Source organism: Struthio camelus, chromosome Z (genome assembly GCF_040807025.1).
Source record: "Struthio camelus isolate bStrCam1 chromosome Z, bStrCam1.hap1, whole genome shotgun sequence".
NCBI lineage: Eukaryota > Metazoa > Chordata > Aves > Struthioniformes > Struthionidae > Struthio > Struthio camelus.
The window spans coordinates 87318126-87341245 of NC_090982.1; the positions used below are offsets into that span (position 1 = coordinate 87318126).

Genomic DNA, 23120 nt, shown 5'->3' on the forward strand with positions numbered 1-23120 from the left:
ACTGAATAGCTGGAAAATAACTCCCCTGACAGCACTGGGGATTGTTTACATCTGACTGCAATTTTTGGTGAATCATCTTTCATAAGTACTGTGGGGAAAAAAATTATTTATTTTTCTGTCATCTTAACTGCAGCTTGAAATACTTGAATTGAAAAGCGCTCTTGTTCTCAAACCAACTTGATCATGTTTTGTTCTGTTGCTTTATTTCAACTTTCCCATTAATGCGTGGTATTAAGAAGAGGGATGTATTTAGCCATTTTCTGTTTGCCCTGATTTTTCTCCCGTTACAGCCTCATAGTTAACCTTTTATCTAGGAATGGAATATATGTTTTTTATTGGCAAAGATGGATCTGGTTGATGTTGTCTCTTTTTTTCTGAGAGAATCCAAGTGAGCAAGACCCCGGTTTCGGTGGCGAAGCCGAGGTTGAAGCCTCCTCCCAATGAGGGATGGTTCTCCTGCAGCTCTGGGCAGCAGCTGCCTCTCCCTTTTTCCTTGAAAATCTTCTAAAGGTCTTGGGCTCATCCAAATGCAGAAACGTCGCTCTCTTCCTTTTATCTCAAATTTCTTCTCAAGACAAAACTACTTCTGTCTGGCTCTGAATGCTAACGGAGCGCATGGGCGGCCCAGCTGATATCAAAGCGTTCTCAGTGCAAGCGACCACCCAGTATGGGTGAGGACATCATAATATGCAGCCCTCAGCATCAGAGGATTTCATGTAACTTTTAATTCTGTATCGGTTTATGTGAGCCTGCTTTGTACCTTTGAAAACAGTGAGGAGTTTGCCCTTGACTTCAGATCAAGGAGTTGCCGAGTCATGATTAAACAGCCAATTTTTAAGCAAAACTGCAGAAGTCTTGATTTTAAAACAATGAGTTTTCCTGTTTTTGCATGCTAGAAGACTATTCCCTCTAGTAAGAAACTCAAGGCAGGGGACTGTAATAAACTAAAAGCGAATTAACTCTGCCTTGTTCTGAGCTCTCTACGCTCACAGAGTCAGTCTGGGAATTGTCAAAGGCTGCAGTATAAAACTTTCAAGCCTAATAATCATAATTGTTATGCATAATGAATCCTGAGATGTTATTACACAATAAAAACACACCCTCCCATGCTGTGTCTTACTGTTCAATTATTTAAGACTCCTTGACAATTATAGACTTGTTTTAAGTCTGTCGCCTTAGATGATTAAGAAGTGTAACCCCAGCCACAGTAGCTTTATTTTTTTAATCATTGCAGTAAAAATAAAATTGCATTTAATATTTCAAAAGGAAGGATTCTTTTCTTAGTTCTCCAATTTTGCTGCTAAGAAATGCCGCTTTATTTCAAAGCGTTGTCTAGGGAAAAAAAAAAAGAAAGCAACATTTCAAGGCAAAGAAAAAGCACTGTGATTATATTCCCCAAGGAACAGAGCTGGGGGAAGAGGATCATGTTGTCACCTTCTTTAGAAAAAAAAAAAAAAAATCAACTGTACTAAAAATCTGAGTTCTATAGCAATTAATATTTGTTGAGGTTGGTATGAGTAGCACTGTTGATCCAGCTTGTAGCAGCAAGTCCTCTGTGGCGAGCTGCTGCTTTACTCAACGTACAGCAGGACAGAGCTGCTCGGCTTTCCAGCACCAGGAAAGCAGCTGAAATTTGTGGGATCTGTCCCAATATTAGCAGCCCAACAGAGAAGGTGTCTCGCCAGTGGTCGAGGAGACCCGGCACCGCTGGCGCTCAAGGCACGTCACCCGGGTTATTTTTTCCAATAATTTCTCACTTTAGCCAAAATTGTTTTCTCTGGATCTCTTGGATGTTACAAAATGTTTTTTTCCCCATACTGAGTGAAATGTTTCTCCTGTTAGATCCTACCTATCTCCTTCCTCACAAAATACTAGTGGGTGGTTCTCAACTGAAAAATTGAAACCTAATAGGTGAGAAAAAGGTTGAAAATTACGGAGTATTTGAAGAGAGAATTAGAATGGCAAAAAGCCAGCAATTTTTAAGATGCTACCATAACTGCCACTATTATGTATAATTCTTTTTAAGCCTATGGCAAAGTAGATAATGTTAACAAAACTATTAGTATCACTGCACACTGCTATAAATATCGCTCCTGTTGTCTCAAGGTAACTGCTTTTCTAATGGGGCATGCTGCGTTTCATTAATGTATAGATTACTTCTGCCGGTTTCTTGATTTACCTGTAAATTCAATATTCTGGGAAAACTTACTTTAGGAAATATGTAGCATATACACTAACGTTTTTTCAGTGCTTTCTACCGTGATAACTATCTCAGAAGACATATCGAGCCAGTCTGATTGCCACCCTATTAGCTGGGTTAGGTGGGGAGATCTTTTTTAAAAGGGACAGGACTAAAATCTCTGCTGTGTCTTTTTTTGTGGCAATGTAAACTACCACTGAGCTTTCTAATAGGTTTATTATTGATTGCAGGCACTAATTCTCTCAGGTTGGTAATCCTCCTAATTACTAACTTTGTTATTCATATTGTGGAGCAATTGTTCTGGGAGCAATGCAACTAATGAAGCCCATTTTCCTATAGATCTGGGCCCTACGATCCTGTGCCTTGCAACTACAGCCATTGTAGCTGATCGCAGGTCTTTTCTGCCATCTGGGTGGCGAGGTGTCTGGGTGACTTCTGCAGACGTCCTGCCTCCCAAGCACGATGGGTGTTCGACACACTCGGGGCACCAGGACCCATCGTGTGACTTCTCCTGAGCTGTATGTAAGCAGAGCCTCCGACCTATCTCATCAGCGCTGGATACATCTCCACGCAGGCCTGGAGGTGCACGTGCGGTTGGAGGCTGAGACTACCCTGTTGCGTAGGAGGCAGCGTCTGGGTCGTCTCCTGATCGCGAGACCCTTTCGCTGTTAACGAATTCCATCTCCTCAAAGTATGTGTGTGCCGTGCGCTACCGTATGGTTTATTTTTAAAAGCCTCGAAGGTCAAAGTAGCTGCAAAATGCCTCTTTCTTAAGAGTGCTGCTCTCAGGCTACCTTGGTGCGCGCCGTACATCTCACACGGGGTGCTGGGAGGTCTTCCAGCCCCTTGAAGGCTTTGCCTCCCTGCCAAAGATTCATAGGCTTTATTAAACCACTCACTTTTATGACACAGGGAGAAAAAAACACCCGCGTACAACTCTTATTCTGGGTAGGCATCACCTTTCCTTTACATTGAACCCGTCTTAGCCTATTGAAGCTGCTCCTCAGTTGCCATGGCCCTCTTGCCTCGCTCTTGGCCAGCGCTGTTGAAGGCTCCCGAGCTGCTCCACGCGGGGCGTGACGAGCTGCCGTCCTCCCGCGCGGCGATGCTGCCCACTGCCTGTCTGTGCCGCTGCTTTTTGGACTGTTTCCCTCCCGTTTACGTGACTGCACCAGCTGCCTGTTGGTCAATGTGTCCGTCTGCCTGTCTCTCACCTTCCTCCCTTTACTTTTTTTTCTTAATCGGTCAGGCAGTTTAAAGTACTTTTACGGAAGGGTGAAGAGCAGGGGTTTTGTATTGCTTGAAGGCTGGCTGGGCACGGGGGAGCGATGCGAGCCGGTGCGCTCTCCGGGGCTCGGGAGAGCGGAGCTGTCCCTGCGTCTTGCCTCACAAAAAATGAAGTCATTCAAGAGCTGTCTGGATTATTTAAAATCTCACTTCCCAAGACGTTTGGACTCGGATGTTTCTCTTGTCTTTGCTTATTTTTAAGCTGGATGGTAGTATCTATTTCATCCAATTTTACACAGACCGTACAATAAAATGATGGGTTGAAAAGGAAATTCAGTGTGACTGAGCTGATGTAATTTCTATGTCAGGAAAAAAAGTAGTGGGAAGAGCAAACTAGTCCTGGCACCTGGACAACAGCAGATGGAAAAAGACCTCTTGGATCCTCATCAGTCTCTCTTGATACTTTTTTCTCTGTAAGATCTGATCGTTCAGGTTACTAAATGTACTTGCGTGTTGACTCCTGTGTCAAGGTAAGTGATTTGGGAGCATCTTTTATTGTGTGCCTGAGGAACAGTGCATGTTGTGATCCGCACCATAAAAAAAGCAATAAAAAATAAGCATCCGCCGTTCCTTTGTGCAGGTGGGAGAGGAGAGGAGCAGAGAGGGGAGAGGCTCAGTGGTATGCTGAAAACCTTGCAGAGTTTGCAATTGAACCCAGGATACCTATATTCCAGGAAAAATGCCTTTATTGCCCAGCCATCTTTCCTCCTCTTCTGTCTCCAGCTTGGGCTGTCTGATCAGAAGTCAGAACTGGCTCCTTAACAAATACATGTTAAGCTGCTCTCGAGTTGCTCTTTGCTCTTCCCTTCGTTTTCACTTGGCCAAACATGGCAGATGTTTGGTAAAGCAAAACCAGCCGGCGTTTTTTTGCAGTTTACCAAGAGATGTAAAAAGTATTGTGGATCGTAAGCATTTATTTCAGCTGGGAACAGTGGGGCTAGGCCAGTTTTTTGCTGCACGATGGAACGAAGTAGTCACAGCCCCAGGAAGGGTTTGGCAGGTAAAAATCCCTCCTCAGGCAAATTGCTGTGAAAGGTTTGTCTTATTTACTTATACGTTATTGCCGTCTATTGCCACAGTAGCTAGGTGTTGTATGTGGTTTTTAAAGTCAGATTCATTGTGGAGATCCACTCTCTCCGAGGGCTTAAGTAACCTGAAGCTTGGGAACAGGTGTGTTGCGTCCCAGGCAAGTAGCAGGGATAGCGTCGTCTCCAGCAGACGAGGACGGAGGGAGCAAGCGCGGGCTGAGCAGCAGGCACTAAACGGCCGTTGCAGGCGCTGAACATGCCGATAGGAGGAGAAAAGCTTTTTAAGGCAATGACGATAAACCGCTCGTGAGAACAGAGGTGGTAAGACACAGCCGATGGGAACTATGCAGTGGACGTAGGAGTAGGACGTAGGAGAAGGTATTCCGAGTGCCCGTGTAGAGGAGCTGCTGTCCCGTTGGCTGCGAGGAGGCAGCGTTTAGCGGGTCCATGAATTTTCTACCAGGGATGAGTAGTTTCCAAGGCTGGGAAATCCACTCTCTTTCCATTTTTCCTTCAAAGCTATTTGCGTTGTGTACCAGCTTTCAAAGCTACTGCAAGGAAGTCCAGTTAGATTTTTGAGAGTTTAAAAAAAAAAAAAACAAACAAAATTGTAAGCTCAGGTCACTGCCGTGCAACGGCACCCTTTTTGCTCATGGTAGAGATATGTCATTTTGCCAGGCTGTCCACTGGGATTTAAAGTATGACACATTTCTGCTGTTGTAGAGCGCCTTTTGGTTTAGACTGGAGTTGGCCTCCCTAATACTTCATGGCTGCCCTTGCAATTACAAGGTGCTACAGCTTCTTACTGTGTATGAAATAACAGTGCTTCAGTAGTGAAAAACACTCAGTGTTTTGTTGTCCTCCATGTTGACCTCCTGTTCTTTATTCCCTTCATGTTGTTTCAACCCTGCTCTGAAGATGGTGGTGTTCAGTTTCTCCTGGTCTTTTCTCTGAAGCATTTAGGTGTTTTACTTGGGATTCTCAGCTATGAAACTTTCCTTGAAATTATTTATATATATATATATATATATATATATATATATTAATTAGCTATAAAATACATCATCACTGTTGACATTAGAAAGTGTTTTGTTCCATGCTCTCTGAAAGCATAGGATTTGGCCCAGATCCTGAGAACAGGGGCACATCTTTAAATCCCATTTTCAGCGAAGGGTCATCTACAAGCTAAAGCTTCAGGCAACGTGACCTGGCCACGACTTGGAGGCTTGTGTGTTTGTCCATCAGCAGAAACTTAAGGGAGTTTAGTAGCAGAAATGAGTTCAGTATAATTCAGAGATCTTACTTTCTTGTGTCCAAGTAGCATTTGGCTGAAAACCTGGAAGGTCTCACTAGTGCGAGGTGCTGGACCTGCATGTGCCTTTGTGGCTCTTACTCCAGGTAAAAGAGAGAGATCTGGAGATATGTCGTGAAGATTGACAGCTCAAAGCATGAGCAAGCTTTAAGTGCATAGTCTAGCTCTCAGAAAGGTCTGTCCAAAATCATAGGGTACAAATGCAAAATCTTCCAGTGTATCACGGTTACTAGTGTAGGTGCTTAGAGCTTGCATAGTTTTGGGGTGCTTTAAAGAATAAAGGTGAAATTTTGATTTAAATATATTTCAAGTTTTAAATTCACACCATTTTCCATTTTAAAAAATGAGAAGGTGATATTTCAAAATCAGAGGTTGGAAAGTTTCCTGTAAAACAAGCTGAGACACATGTTTCTTAAAAGAAATAATTACTTTTCAAAATGACAAATTGAAATGTTCTTGGGTTTCCAAACTTTTCCTTCCTTCCTTTTTTTTTTTTTTTTCCTTCAGCAAAAACTACCATTCAACTTTTGGTCAACTTCAGGAATAGTTTGAAACCCTTCAGAGCTCAGTATTAAAGCAAGTTTAACTTTCATTGAACAACTGTGCAGCCCGCGGTATTCAGGCAGCGGTAGCACTGAGGACCCGTAGGCAGCGTGCTGTTGCAGAGAGCTGCTGACCACAAGACAGAAGGGGCTGATAAGCTCATCAAGAACAGTGGCAAATAGTTGACCTTCCCACCGCTGTCCCAATCATGAACAGAAGTATCCGCTGCACTGCTGACTTTCCCTTGCCGAAAGAACAAACATGATCACGCTCCCCTCGCTGCGTTTTGAACATCATAGATGATTCCAGCATTTATGGTTTCTGTTTCCCACTGTCGGTATGTGACCATGAAATTCTTTCGGAGTCCCTCGGCTTTAAAAATCTTGAGTGCGTTTCTGCTTTCCAGGGAGCAGCAGCAGCTATTGCGCGGCGAATTGGCGACGGTGGACTAGATGAACTGACCAGCGTTTCCTCGGGGAACGTTTGCGGGTGATTGAATTTCGTGCAATCAGCAAACCGTTGCCCCTCACCTCCCCCCCATTTTTCTTAGTGACTAATTGGTGATGACAGATGTCACTTGCGCGGCGACGTCAACGCTGCCCTCGCAGCACTGCAGGGGAAAGCAAGGGCGCTGCTTCAAAACAGTACAGCGGAGCGGTGATGGGTTTGCCCATTGATTTTTTTTTAATTTAATTTTATTTCATTTTAGCGTATGGTGTCAGCTGATTAGTAAGCTCCGCTCGCTGCCTAGATATGAGCAGCTATTATGGCCATGTTTGCCATTGTTCTTTTTCTTGCAAATTTTCTCAACTGTAAAAGGGAAGAAATGACATATAATATTTACAGAAATGTATATATGCTAACACTCCTCTTTCACATATATGGTAAGAGAGACGTGCGTGTGCATGTTTGTGTGTGGCTCGGCCTGTCTGACTGCCACTGGAGAACTGCTGTGTCCAAAACTCGTTCAGGTATGCCGTCAGAAACATCTCAAGGTTTACGGCAGTTAAAGAAGTGATAGGGAAGCAGCTGTCGTTATTTATAGGAGAATTGCTAAGGTGAACCAGCAGACGGGCTCTGCAGGTGCTGCAGGGTGCTGGCCACGGGTGCGTGAGGCCACCTGTGTCGTGGCAGCCAGCTTGGCCAGCTCAGTGAACACCCACTCTCTTTTCTCTGCTTTCCTTATTTAACTCTTGCTTCTCTTCCTCAGCCCCTTCCTCTTTGATGTGTTTTTTCCTAGGTCCATACTTTTCTTTTGCATGAAAGCCTTCAAAAACTACTATAAATGCGCGGTGCCTCCATTGCTGCCTGCCTCCTCCGCTCTTTTCCCCCCTGTTGGCCCTCCGTGCAGCAAGCAGAGCTGGAGGCCTTCCTTGGGCATGACACCTCCATCCCACAATGCTGGTGGCTCTGTGACAAAGCCGAGAGCTGTCGGTGCCAGGCTTTGACGTGGCCTAGCAGAAAGACTCCAGGTCAGATGTCGACCAGGGTATCCTGGGCCTAAACCATTTCCATCACGTCTTTAACCTTCATTGCGATGTAGGGATAAGTGATGCTTGTGTGGGCTGTGGTATGGGATGACTCCCTTGAGAACGAGGGACCCTCCCCACCACCTCCTGCTCCGTGCCTGAGGCAGTTGTGTTTTGGGATCTTCCTTTCCCTAGCGTGAAGTGCTAAGTGCGGTCAGATGTTTGACTGACCTTCTCGCACCGGTAGCTGTCGCTGGAGGAACTCATGGCACAGAGGGAGGAGCTAGCAGAGGCCCTCATCGGTACCGTCACTGTACGGGGACGCATAGCGCGTGCAGCAGTACCGGCGGCTTGCCTGAATTGCTTCAGCTCTGCCTGGGTGGACAAGGGTGCGTTGACACGGCAGGGCCCTCCTAGCGCTTCTCCGTGTCTCGTTCCAGCCGCAGCTCCTTGGCAGAGTTGGTGCTGAGCCGCAGGTGGGTCTCGTCACCTGTCCTTGGGCAAGAGCTTGTCTACTCCTCCACTCGCGGGAGCCCCGTTTCTCTGTCGAGATGGGATTTGAGGCGAGCGTAGGAGGAAGTACACAGGCGTTCTTTTTGTGGAGGTGTCCCTGTTTACTAGTTTCAGATCACAGCTATTTAGCAGACAACTAGCCTCCTCCCTCCCTCTATCACAACTCTGCAATTAAACTATTATTCTTACGTGCATCTCTGTTGTCTGTATTTAAGAAAATGAGACTAGAGAGAAAAGAGAAGCAACAGCGTGTATTTAGCTTGTAATCTGATTATTATTACACCAGGTACAACTATCAGACCCTCCCAAGTCTCTGGGAGATTTTCTATTTCAGATGCGTATATGTTGTTTTGAAAGAACTCTTGACTTAATCCCGAAAGATGCTGGGTAGGGAGCAAATTCCTCTCATGGTAACATCAGGCATTATTGACACACGTGAACTTAATGATTTATAGCACAGTTTTGATTGTCATAAAAGAAGCATAATAAAAATGAGTACTGCATGACTTGTGGCTAGGAACATCTTTATGGGCATGAGGTAGTAATGAATAGCTGTGCAAGAACCGAGGAAGGAGGGAGTACGTATGACGAGGAAGTCTGATCTTTTATTTGGTAGATTAGTATCACTGCATATGGACTGAAAGATTTTAAACACATGCCAGTGTACCCTGACATTTTGGCATGTGCTCGGTGTCTTTGGATAAACATAATGCATGGGGACAAATCAAATGCAAATGCATGCACTCATGTATGAGCTGTAAAAATAAGATCTCTGCTTGCACTTGGAGGATAGATTTAAACACATAGTGGCCGGAGAAAATACTTTTAGGTATAGCACTTGGAGAACACGTTGTCTGGTTCATTGACTGGATGAAAATGGGAAGGGTCAAAATCTGTGCCTGGTCCTCAAAAAAGGTAATTGGAGATGCTTGCGCAGAAAAGAGCGTTTTATTTGGCTGTAAGTAGTGAGCTGCCAATAACTTGTCAGATCCAATACGTATTTGAGACAATTATACCTATTTTGTATCTACCTAAAGGTCATCTGATACAATGTCTGCTTTTCTTCTAGGTCAAAAACAAGATTAAAATTTATTATCCACCTCTTCAAAGTAAGGAGTTACTTAACGGCCAGACTGAACCACTGAGATTCATTTGGTTTTCTCTGTTTCACGATTTTCCCTGACTTTGTCACTTAACCTGGGAGGGTTAGAGACCCTCGACTAGCTGGGACAGTCCTGCTGGATCCATGTCCCATGGCTCCATGTCCAAGCCACAGATCACTGCTGGGTTTTAGGAGTGGCCAGCAGGGCTAGTAATGGTCCTGTGAGTGTGCCGTGTCAAATGCAGAAATTCTCCTTGCTTTCCCCTCTCGAGGTGTCTGCTCGGTGGCATGCCCGTGATCCCTGCGTCAAATAACATGCCCTCATGCAGCTCCTTCACCAGCACATACCTTCTATCCTAGAGTGCTTTCTTCCATCTGGTTCCTGTCTTAACCTGTGTCTGGAACGTGGAAGCAGAGGGCTGCTTTTATTTTCTGATTTCTCTAAATGAAATCTCCTCATGTTACAGTAATGCTGAGTAAAGATCAGCTCCTCTCATCCGCAGACCTCGGTGTGGTCTGCTGAATTAGAAACAATTAGTGATGTGCCACAGATTTAATACAATTGCATAATTCATATTTGTACTGTTGCAATTGCAAAGTAGATTTGGAGTATTTGTGCTCTACGCACCTGCTCGGTGGTGGTGGTGTTTAGAGTTGTTCTTTTCCTCCCCTAACATAAATGAGTATTGATGGATTTTTTTTTTTTTTTGGTTAAAAATGGACGCGGGATTGCAGCAGACTGTGGCTGTTGTGTGGCCTGCGTTGGCTAGGGCCAGCCAATGACCTCCTCAGAGGACCGGCCCCAGAAATTGCTGCCGTCCTCTAAACTTTATGAGCTGCTGCAGTTAGGAGATTTAATGACATTGCCCCATTAAAATAAATGGGCATTCTGTAAAACGAAATGAGAGCAATTCTTTTAAAAATGTCTGTGCCCTAAAAAATGAAGAATCAGCCAAAATTGATATCTATTACAGATCTTCTTATATAAGCTTATTTTAATGGAAGAATGCCTCGCTTTTGCAGTTCCTAAGTGTTGCATATGCAGTAACTCTTGAGTTGCAGATAATCCTGCAGCTTGCTTTTCTCTCAGTTATATCTTCTACAATTCATTCGATGGAAGATGAGTCAAAGAGGTGCTGAAAAAATGACTAAATTACCTGAATACAGGAATATAAAAAAAGATGGAACTGACCAGAATATGAGTGTACAGAGCAACACTAGACAGTAATTATGTATTTGATGTTGCTTCTGGAATTAAAATTCTATGCAAATAGCTTTTCCTTTTAACACAGGATTGAGCGATGAAGACAAATTCATATTTTTGTGTCATTCTTGAAATTCATGCTGTATGAATAATCGATTTCAAGTGCTAAACCCAAGAAAAATATGGCGGGGGGTGGGGGGAAGAGACTTGAGTTAATCCGAAAGATTTCTATTTTAAGTTGAATGAAACATCTTGCTTTCCTGAAGTGAAATGCTTATCTGAAGGCCTGTGTGTTCCTTCTGTGCTTAAATACATTTAGTGAAATTTTCGAAAGTCTTTTAAAACAGAAAACTATATAAAAATTTTCTCTATGGTTGAATAGTTTCAAATTGAGGAATTGAAAAATAGTTGTTAGAAAACATCAAAAATATTTTCATGCAGCATCTTTGCTGAAATTTTTCATGTGATGTCTTGAAATGTGTTTCAGCATCAGGATATTTAGGGAAAGCATGATTTGCAGCCGGAGAGCTGGCTGAAGATTCAAAGTGTGGCAGGTTTCTCATTTTTACTGAAAAAGCATGGAGTTTCAAATCTTACCAACTAGTTTTAATTGACAGTGTTTTAAAGGTATAGATAGCCTGCAGTAGATGTTCTTATTTTCACAAATTCTAAGTGTAAAACATTGGCAACTGACAGCTTGTATAGTTATCACTTCACTAAGATTGTAATTTTGGGGGAAAAAAAAGTGTTAAATGAATGATGCCGTGAAAATTAACCACTTTCACTGAGATACAGACAGATTTTATGCATGTGTACAGGTTGCTAATTCTTCTCTGTATTAACTTATCCCCCTGAAAAAATGAGTTTGATTTTTAGAGGTAGGGAAGTGGCAACACAGTATACGCTTAAGAAGTTTAAGTTTCTGTGGGAGGTAACTGTGCGTGATTAAACACATGCCCATCTTTATTGCTTTAGAAACAGTAGAGTCAACTCATCAATTCAGGACTTAGTCCTAACGTGGATTATTAGAAGAGCTTTTAGACCAATTTTATAATTGCCAATTGAAATCCAAGAGCAATATTTTCTGTAAGCACAGTAACTTCTCAATCATAATAAATGGAGTTTTGGAAACATGAATATAGAGTGCCAGGCATTGGACAGCTTGTAATGCCTGCAAATTGCTAGTCACTGGAACGCTGAAAAGAAGAGGACGTAGATGGTGAGATATTTTCAGTTTAAGATAGATAGTGCTGGCCTGGAAACCAAAGGATGTGAATGACGCACGGAAGCAAGTAGAGATGGGACGTGACCAGAGCTCAGGTTATAGAGGTTTTGGCAGGATCTTCACGTCGGCTGGTCGATTAGGTGCTGTCTGTATGTTGGGAGGAATGTGAGAGTCGAGGTGGGAGATGTCTATGCGCTCCACAGCACGCAGCAAGATGGAGAGAAATGCAAGCGAAGACGTGAATGCCCAGGAGGAGGAAGTAGCCCGGCTGGTGGCAGCGACCGTGATGGGCTCCTTGCTGTGGAGCTGGGAGGAGTGTCGCAGTGTCCCGTGCTTCTTGCCCACGCCCTGTCTCTGCCCCGTGCTGTCTTCTGGGAAAATGACCGATGTCATATATTGCCACCTCCACTTAGCAGTTATGGTGGTACATCTTCCTGACATCACATCCCTTGTGGGATATAGTTATGAGGGTTTTTTTCGATTCATTCATCATCTCTTCTTGTATACCCCGCGTAAGCTTTTACCAGTCTCTCACTGTTGTCATTTAAAGGGTAGAGGTGCTGCTGCTAGGATCTGCTTCCCTCTGTGTGTAGACCATTACGTGAGCATGTCTGTATTTAAGAGCTATTGAAGCTGCCACATGTATGTTCACATGATAGGAAAGAAATAATACGTGAACTGTAGTAGCATTTTCCATTCTTCCTTTCTTGAGTTTGCAAGAAAGCAGCACTCTCCTGCATGCAGACATGCTAAAGCTACATTTACAAAAAAAAAAAGTCTGTCTCTGAGTTAGATCTCACTCCAGTATTTTAAATTACAAATAGCCTGTGACTGCTATATATGGGAAGTGTTGGCGAATGGGCATGGCGCACAGCGTGAGAGACGAAGCAGCAACAGGTTCCAGTGCTAAGTGCAGCTGCACAGGTTAAATCAGGGCAAATTTTGCCCTTAGCTGTTTAAAAAGTCCGTAAGTGGCCTTGTACATGTTTTACAACCGATCTTTATTTCACAAATAAAGTCTGTAAACAAGCAGGTGCGGAGCATCTACATCAAACATATTCTACTTTTCTGGAAAACTTTTGCTTCAGGACTACAAGAATGGAGATGCTCCATTTGCCTTTCTAAATGGAAACATATGAAAATCAGGACGTATTGGCCTAGACTCAGATTTCCCTCTGTTGAGTATGTGGTGATTTATGCCTGTGGAAAGTGAATCAGAGCAGTAATGTTTCATGCTCCCATGTAGAGGTAGATGGTTATTCCCCCTGCCACGAGAGCAGAGAAAACTAAACTTCATAAGGAGTTAAATAAATCACGTCAGGCTAAAATCAGACCCTGTCAAACTCTGATGTAGACAATTTAACAAGCAGTGGATTGATCTTGTATAGTCCTATGAAAGAGTGAAGGATTTCAGATATTACTTGCGGAGATAATTTCAGGTTGCATGTCTTTTCTATATTGTACTATTGTACTATATATGTTTGCTATTCACTGCTAGCAACAATAAAAGTGAAATTGCTTTTGTCAGTGATAGCTCTACAGAGTTTACCGAAAGCCAGAGTAAAATATATACTTAGTGGACTAGAACTCCCATCCCTGGCTTGCAGCTTTTCACCTCAGTTTTGTCGCTATCATTTTAGTAAGTTTGGGTTGTTTGCAAAAATAATTTGTCAAGGTCAGTTTGCACAGTCTGGCAGAACAAAGGCCATAGCGAGGACAAATGGCCCAGAGCAGCAGAGGATGGTAAGAGATGCGGCGGCTCATCGCTGCTGTGGCCAAGCCGAGCTCTGGGAGTGGAACCGGCAGCTCTGGGGTAGTTGGCAAAGGGTCGTATGCGCCGGATAGACCCAGACTAGGAAGCGCTGGGCCAAGGGCTTCGGACACCAGCAGGTGGGAAAGCATCGGCTGTAGCCCCGTTCTCCCGTTCCCTTAGTTAATGTTGTAACCATTAGGAATTGCACACAAGGTGAACAATGCCAAGTGATAAATGGATGTAATTTCTCTACCATGAACATCTTGCTCGCTTCCATGTATTTAAGTATGCCCTGAGCTACCAGATCAGACTCCACGGGGTCTGCCTGCGCGGGGACACTGATGCTATGGATTCAGCTCCATTTTTTAGGTACTTATTCAGCATGTTTGAAGGTAGCTCCTGCCATTTGGTAGTTTGAGGAGCTCTTTAGGCTCCAGCATCCGTGTTATCTGATGATTCCATCATCTGTGATCTCGAATTTTCCGTGGTGGGAGCTTAGACACTGAGCTTGTACATAGACCCACACATATAGTCACCTAAGTGTAAATGTCGGGACTTAGAACTTGTCTTCCTGCAAATTTTTGAATACAAAATCACCGTCGGTGGAAGAGAGGTGCCCAGACTGCCCTGCTCAACTAAGATGATGGCTCTTTGGCAGAGGAACCAGAGACCTGAGTATTTTTTGGAGGAACTGAGAGTTTGTGCAGACCCTCAGATGCCAAAGTAGCTAGTAATGGGGCAGTTTTCTGAATTACTGTCTTTGATTTAGGTACCCAAACTCCACTGGCAAAGACTTGTAGGTGTGTGTCTGTGTTTTTTCAGATCTTGCCCTTGGTATTTCTCTAATGATGTTTACCTAATCCAGTCCTCATTAGAAGAAGATAGTGCACTTATGCTTATAATACATAAGTCAACATGTAGAATAGATCAGAAGCCCAAATCTGCTCAGTCTGACTGCGAAGCAAAATAGTCGCGTCGTTCTAATATAAATGTACACAGAATTATACTTAGTCTTGTGTTTGCACATTATTTAGATCAGTGGCCCATGACTAAGGATGCTAAATGCAATCTCAGTGCAAATAACGTATCACAACTGTGCAGCTGAAAGAGCTGAGACTATGGCTTAGTATTATTTTTTCCACACATCATTACACTGGAAATGCCACCGGGAAATTCCTTAATTCCTTCTTTTTTCGATTGATGACAACATGGAAGGGGTAGTAGTATTTATTATTTATAATAATGATATTAATGAGTGTTAATAATAATATAGGGAAGATAAAAACGCTAAGCCAGTATTTAGTGAATGTCACCTTTTTTACATAAAACTATCCTACATAAGCTGTTTAGATAATTCAATGCTTTTAATGATCTCACAGTAAATTAATGCTATTAATATGGTAACTAACCGATATATATACAAAGACTGACCAAAAATGACCTGCAATTATGAAGAAAGTTTGCTTTTTAATTTGAAACCAGTGGCCAAACCTGCATTTGAAGGCAGCTGTGGCCTATGAAATCAGGCCTGGCGTTGCATGTTTGGCCTCAGAGAAGGTTCAGTGACTGCGGATGATCCCTGAGATGCGTGTGCTAGATCAGGATATAGCTGACCGCTGACACTGTTGTTGAATAATAAATTACATATTGAATTTGTTGTTAGTTTGTGTTGCTAGGCCAGCTTTCATATACGCTTGGTGAGCAACACACAGACCCTTAAACTCTGCAAAGAGATACTGTTATAAGATGAATTTTACTGCTCGAATCAGCAGTTTAGCCATTTCTGGATTTTGCACGTAGACCGAGCACTTTTCCGTATATATCAGGGTTGATATTAACTTTCATGGTCTTTTTCCTTTTCTGTATATCCTACTTTGGTGTAATTATCTAATAAGTCATATGCTGGACTCTACTTTTTTCTACTTTTCCCAGACCCGTGGGTTTATAGGCATCAGATTTTGAGTGGTGAGTTACTACTCTGGCAGCTTTGGGCATAGAAGACGAGGAGGGGGGAATGTGGGTGAACAAAGCAGTGCATCAGGCTCCATGGTCACGTGTACAAGAAGTAATTTCCAAGTATCAGGGGAAGCACCCTGTTCACATTTTGCTTGTTGCTGTTTAATTTTGAGGGTTATTAATGGTACAGGGTGATATATTTTAAGGTGTGATTTTACTGCTAGTTTTTTTTTCTCTCTCTCTCTTTTATCCTTTTTTCATTTTGTTCACACTCTTCCCACGCCACCTTGGCCCTGTGTTTGGTGACACCTTAGCTGTGTCCACTACTGCGCTCATCCCGACCCCCGACCCCCCGGTGCCACCAGCCTCTCTGACTGATGCCTCTCCTTCCCCTCCAGCCGTCCCGAGCTCCAGTGTCCTCCCCTCTGCCCCCCGAGATGTCGTCCCTGTCTTGGTCTCCAGTCGGTTTGTCCGTCTCAGCTGGCGCCCACCCGCCGATGCGAGAGGGAGCGTCCAGGCGTACACGGTCTACTTCTCCAGGGAAGGTGTCAACAGGTAGGTGCCGCCGTTGGGACCACGTGAGCGTCCCGCTGCCTTCCTCTGCGTGGGCGCATTCCTGAAAGGGCCTGAAGGCTTTAGAGAAGCACCTTGCAAGTGATTCTCACAAGTTTGTCTTCTCCTCCCTGTGGTGGGAAGCAGTGTGAAGCCAGAAATGTTATCTTTGCAGACTTTGTATATCAAAAGTTTATCTAACAGTACTCATCATCTTGGCGTTAGGGACAGTTTGTGGTGACAGTGATGCCTGAGGATCTTGCCTCCTCCAGCTCACTTGTCTATCATAAAACAAAATATTAGTAGCTCCATGTTTTACTTTTCATCTTCTTCTGAAGACATGCGCTCAAGTGCTGTTTGCATCCCTAGTGAAGGTGGAACTTGATGAGCTTTAATCAACCTGAGAGGAGGACTGCCTTTGGTGCAAAAGGTGTAAGATCTTGAAAATAACCTAGGACTGCGCAATGAAGATATTGCATTATTGCAAATCAAATGGGAGCAGCCTGAGCCGTTCTGGCCCCATGTGTTAGAGCTGGGCAGTAGAGAGCCATTCTGCAATAACGGCGCTACAGACCCATCGTTATACGCTCGTTTTACACCCAGGGAACCCAGATGCAACTGCTGAAGTGCTTTTTTCCCCAGCCCCACGGCTGCTGCGCGCTGAATTTTTTCTGTTTAACCTCTTTGTTCGAGAAGGTGCGCAGGAGCTAGGCTGTGGTACCAGCATGCGCCCCTGCCCAGCGCAGGGGGCCAAGCCCCCTCGCTGCCGTGGGCATCGGGGCTGCCGATGCCTCCCTGGCTGTAGGCGTCTAGTTACCACCGCAGTACGTCCTGCGGGAGGCAGATGCTGAGTGGAAAGCTGTATCCATCTTGTCCAAGAGAGCGGACCAAAAGTACCCCCGCACCCCAGCGCTTGTGATTGACGCTCTTGTGTTAGGAGGAGGCTCTCAGGTTGGTGTGTCTGAGGCCGGTGGTGGAGGCTGGAGTATTAAGAAGAAGATGAATTAAAGATAGGCACTTGGATAAGATATTCATTGGCCCTAGCAAAGTAACTGAGGCGCAAAGAAGGACGGCCAAGTTCAGCGGGAGCGGAGGATGCTCAGCCTCCGCCGCGTTGCTCCTCAGCTGTCTCTGTGTGGGTACCGAGAAGGTATCAAGTATCCTTGCACGCAAGGATATATGGGTCCCGGCCTCGGTCTGCTGTCGGAGGCATCGGCAATAGTCGGGGGAAACGTGCCCGGAGATTTTTGTTTCCCTAAAGCTCTCCGAGAGCTGCCGACGGGCACGAGAGATGGGCTAACGCGGCAGAGCGCTGCTGTAGTCGCGTCTCATGTATTTTAACGCTATCTTAAAAACGTCCGAGATGTCACGCAGACCTGGAACAAGGCCTGTTCTAGCTCGGTAGGGCACCTTAGCAGTTGAACAGCGAGGAGAAAATATTAATATTCTGATGCAAGACTTTTTTTGTAGTACTGGTGGTATCTCTGAGTTATATAAAAAGAGCTAACTCCGGATGCCTTACACCTAAAAGTAATTTTCTTCCAGAGTTTCAGCAGTGCTGCTCAAGGTAAAGCACTAAGTACCGGAAAGATGCCTTAAGTTTGGTTCCCGACTAGATGCACACCTTGTTAAAGGGTCTCTTGCAGAAATCTGGGAGCTCTGTGCTAAAAAATAAAAAACCCTGTGCTTGCTCAGCGAGAGGCTTAAATTACCACCTGCAGTTCCAGCGCGACTGAATACGCGTCTCCCAATTCAGTCACAGCGAGCAGCGCCTGTAGTCTTGCAAACTTTCAGGCAAGCAACTGAACAAAATGAACGTAATTTTCCTTTGAACGCTCCCATGGCGTTGTTGAGTCGCTCAGTGTTTGCACGTTATTTTTATTTTTATTTTTTTACAAAAAAGCTGTTTTTCCCCGCCCTCCAAAAAATAAAAAATGAAATTGGCGTTGTGACGTTAACCTCAGGGATGCAAGGGGGCTCTCAGAGAAACCGCCGTAGCTGCAGGGGGAGCGGCTGCCCGCGGGCGTCTCGCCGCCATCAAACGGGCTCTTGGAAAGAGCGCCTAAGAGGCGAAAGGCGGGTTTCTCAGGAGCAAAGCGTAAATCTATCCGGGAAATAAATAAGCGGCCGCAAAATACACCTGCGCCCCGAAAAGCTTCTGCTGGAGGCGGGAGCTCAGGTTGAAAAGCGAGATTTTGAAAAGGGGAGCGGGAGCAGCAGGTGTCGAGGGTGGGGGCCGCCAGCAGGTGTGGGTTTGTTAGCGTGTGGTGTGGATTTGCTCTTCGAACGGAAACGTGCAGCTCCACGCATGGAAGCCGCGAGTGCCTGAAGCCCGTGTTACGGACTTGGGAGAGGACAAGGTCGCTGCGGGGGGAATATTGTGTGTGGTTCTTGAGGAGACCTCTCCTGCCCGGGCAGAGGATCTCCAGCGGTGGCCTCCGGGGCCGGCCGGCCACCCCGGCTACACGTCGCCCCGCGCCACGATCGCCGAAAGAAGGAGCAGATGCATCTCACTGAAACGCGTCGGCCTTCTACCGCAGCTTATGAAGCCGGTCTTAGACCTCTGGCGCGGCCGCCTGCTTCTGAAGCTTCGTTTTTTGTTAAATTCGAGGTGGCCTGCGGGTGGGAACGTTGGATCCGTTTCCGTCTTTGCTCAGAATCGGCAGCGTTTGGATCTGGATTGGGCCCACGCTCGGCTGCCAGGTAACTTAGAGCAGAGCCTTTTCCTTCTGAGCGTTTGCCGAGTGGGCCCGATTCGGTAGCCGAGCAACCCCTGCCCGGTTCAGATTTCACATGTTCTACAAAATCTGGTAGTGGTGGAATAATTTGGGCTGATCTCCGTTTAAAACGTGGCCTTATTGTAGGTCTTACTTTGTGCCGCTCCGTTTCCTGATCTGATTTGGAGACCAAAGTTCCCGCTCTGCCGGACCACTTGTTTGTTCCTCTTTTCGTCTTCCTCCCTCCCTCGGCCTTCACTTCTTGGTTTCCTCCTGAACCAGGGAAGAGAGATTCCTACAGGCCTTTGGTGTTTATGTGATAGTAGAGCATCTTAGTTACCGCAAAGAAAGAGACATCATTTGTATCTGCTCATTTGCTCTTGTTCTTGCATATGTCTCCAAACCCCCCCACAAACGACCCCTCAGAAACAATCCCAAGATATATTTAATCACCTAGGCATAATTTTAAAGTAGTTCTGCCCTCTTGATGAGAATTTACTTTACTATATTTAAACTTAAAGTTCAAAATCTAATTGAAAATGAAAAATCCACTAAATTTATTTATAAAAAGAAAGAAGCGTTTATGCAGTAATGTATTCCTGTTCAGTGTTTTAGGCAAGACACAAGGACTAAAAATGCAGTTTGGTTGTTGATTGCAACCTTTGAAATGTCAAGCTGGTTTGAATAATGGGTTCTGATTAGTAGCCATCCTTCTTTTTTAAGTGACTGCTAGCAAATATTTTTCCTAATAAATGAAATGAAATGCCCTAATCTTAAAAAAAAAAAAAAAAAAAAAAAAAAAGAAAGAAAAATGCCCCTTGAAATCAGCACAGTATTCTTTTGCAAAATTGGGACCTTTACTATTTACAGTTGAGCATTCACTAGAACTTTTTCTAATAACAAATTAGTGAGTGCCTAGACGGTCACCAGAAGCCAATAGATCTTGCAGATTAACTTCCTGCATAATGCAGACTGAAGAAATTAATCAAGGGACCACTTAATTGAATACAAAAACTTATATTTGATTAAAGCATATCTTCAGGATTAGCTTAGGTTCTGAAAAATCATTCCCAGATGAACTATTTACATTTGTTTTGAGGTTTGCTTATTACAATCAAGGACTTTATACAATTTCATGGGAGAATGATAATGGAAGATAAAAAAAAAAAAAGAGAGAAAGAAGTTGCGGTACTAAAAGTCCGTCCATTTTAAAATTAATAGTGTTCATTTCACAGCAAGGAACATTAACATGACTTGTCTTACTTGAAGTAACTAATTAGGTGTTTGAAACATTATAAAAGCATTTGTTACAAACCTAAGAGATATATGGGAACTGTAATTATCTTTTCTACATGCTGATACCGTGATATAACATGATCTTCACTCACTGGAAATTACGTGTCGGAGCTTCCATTTTACAAATAACTGAATGACTTTAGTCAAGGTCTTTTATTTTTAGACTATTCTTTGTGGCCAGGATTGGTTTAAGAGAGAAGACCCAAAGGGTAAAGATGCCTGGGTCAGGGATGCCAGGCCCTTTGTTTGCTTGTCCCACATTATGGCAGCATCCAAAAACTTCAGCAGAAGGTTTGGCCGTGGCTGTTTCAGACCACAAATTCACCTGCTGCCGTCACCGGCGCGCGGTGGTGAGCGATGGCAGTACCGGGGAGGCTCCCAGCGCCGCTTCTGCAGGAAACCTGCCCGGTGTTAAATCCGTGCCTTGATAATCCCTGTGCTGTAAGTCGAAGCTGGTGGTGGCCTTTGTGTACGGGCACGGTTCCTGTCACTGAACTTCAGGTATCTGCTCTGAAGCTCAAGGGAGAAAAATAGCCACATATTTTATAACACCCATCTGCAAAGTTTTAGGCATCTATTTTACAAAGAAAAGTGTAGGGTTATAAAGAAGGTTTAATAAAGAAGGTTTTTATATTTATAAAGAAGGTTTTTTTTTCCTTGCTAGCTGGAGGGTTTAAGGCATCATAGAAGATGTCACTGTCGGGTGTGACGTTGGCAGGCAGCCTGCGTAAAACAAAGAAAAAAGGGTTGTTTTTTCTCCCAACTCACAATAGCATAGTGGCATTTATTGCCACGGGATATCACAGAAGCCCAAAGTGTTAATGCGTTCAGGGTGAGGGTGTGACAGTTTGGTGGGAGGTAGATCCACCAAGGTGTCTGTGATGATCTGAGTGCAACCTGTATCCGAGAAATTCCAGAAACGTGTAACCAGGAATACCGTGCCAGAAGAATAACCACAGAATTTCCATCCTGTTTCTCTTATTCCTCGGTGAGCCCCTGATATCTGGCCGCTGCTGGGACACAAGATGGGGCTGGGTGGGCTCTGGTGTGACCTTTCTCGTCACCCTTTCCTTTTGTTTTATTTCTGTTGCTCTCAGTCTTGAGGCGTTTGCTTGATTACTGCTCAGTCCTTACTCAGGCAAATTCGAAACATTTATTTTTTGATACAGCCAATTTCTTTCTCTTTTCTTTTCTTTTCTTTTCTTTTCTTTTCTTTTCTTTTCTTTTCTTTTCTTTTCTTTTCTTTTCTTTTCTTTTCTTTTCTTTTCTTTTCTTTTCTTTTCTTTTCTTTTCTTTTCTTTTCTTTTCTTTTCTTTTCTTTTCTTGATCTTGCACTGCTATTTGAAAATGAAACAGGGCAAACGACTGCATTTGGAGGCAATGCACCGGGCAGCCACAGGCCATTAGCCTGAGGTGCAAGACAAGGAGTGTGAGCTGGTCTCCCGTTTTGAAGAATGCTTCTGGGCTCAGATGCTGGCTTTTGTAGCACTTTATTTGGGAGATACTCTAGCTATGACAGCTTGAAACCCCAAAATACAGGAAGTAAAGCATATAAAGCCCAATTTGTTTAGTACTTTTCTGAGACAGAGAGAGGGAAGAGCCCCAAGCTTCCGCTCTTCAAAGCTGCTCCAGAGCTGGAAACAATCAGATTGTGTGAGCCTGGCCTTAGGCCTCCCTAAGCTAATTTGAAAAGGACCTTGGAAAGGATGTGCCCAACTTTGTCTAGGCTGAGCTGGCTGGCCTGAGAGTGACGCAGCCCCCGCACTGCCGATGACGGCTCGTGGGGTTCATCAGCCGCGGTGATGTCCTCGGGTCCTTGCACAGCTGCTGGTTCCTGTGGAGCCGGATTGCCCAGATGCGTGTCCTGGAGGCCGGGGCTGCGGCGTAGCACTCGTGTTGTTCTGCTGATGGGGACTGAGGTGGACCATGTGCTTAGGTGTGAATTTATCAGCAGGAGTCTGCTACTGCTGGGCCCCAGGGCATCCGGCACGAGGGTCCCATCACGCAGCATGGACGTGCCCTGAAGCAGCTGGACACCCAACCCCTCTGACACCAGCGCATGATGAGCATTAGAGCTGCTGAGGTTGCTTTGAACGATGCATAATTATAGTCTAATTATAGGGCACTGGCTTTGATGTTTCTAATTCCAAGTGAGGAATGAGGCTGTGGGTGCATCCCATGTAGGTTTGAGAAGGAGAGTGGCAGCCCTGGATGGGCTCATGCCTATGTGACATGGGCCTGATTTTTTCCGTTGGTCTGCAGCTTCTGGGTTAGATGCAGAATGGGCTGTATCAGAATTTCATACCTCGTTGTAGCACTTTGCACCTACATCCCAGGCTAGATAAGAGAGTTATACTGATCTAGCCCCTTTAGCCTGAAACATAGATTTGACTTAGCTCAGGAAATTACAACACTCCACAGGCGATTCAAGTGCATAGTGTGCAGTGCATATGTGCACTTTTTTTTTCTTTGCTAGGTATTTGGAGCAGATTTACTGAAAGAATGCTAGAAACCGTACAACTTTTCCAGAATTGCATATACATACCAGCACAGGTAGCACTGTCATAGAGAATTACTAAAACAGAGATCTGACTGGAGTTGTTTTTGTCACTTCATCTCCTTCTTTCTTTTCTCACTTCTTTCTCACTATTTGGAGGTTGAGAGGTCGTCTTATTGCTTTTCTGTTACTGACAAAAAAGATGTATACAGTAAGATACAGTTGCTGACAGTCCCATAATCCTGCAGCAAGGAGGTCAGGATGTATATTTGGTTACTGCCACGGGTTCCTTCATTTCAGAGGATTTATGAAAAGCTTGTCGTTGTTTAGTTCAGACGTTACTGGACGTCTGAGCTCGTCTGCGGCTTTCGGAGCCAGTAAGCTTGTTATCCATCCACTGGGGCCGTTTGCCATGCAACTGGGTTCCTACGTCTACAGTTTGAAAATAGAAATCAGAGAGAAGTGG

The 23120-nt window shown here is 44.4% G+C and overlaps 1 protein-coding gene across 1 annotated transcript in view; it reads left to right on the plus strand.

Annotated features, from left to right (window-relative positions):
• Nucleotides 1-23120, plus strand: part of LOC138064734 (netrin receptor DCC) — a 608179-nt gene that overhangs the window by 396254 nt on the left and 188805 nt on the right. Inside the window, exon 8 of the mRNA XM_068928548.1 lies at nucleotides 15991-16147. Coding sequence (XP_068784649.1) covers nucleotides 15991-16147 — 157 coding nt within the window. The remainder of the gene's footprint in view (nucleotides 1-15990; nucleotides 16148-23120) is intronic.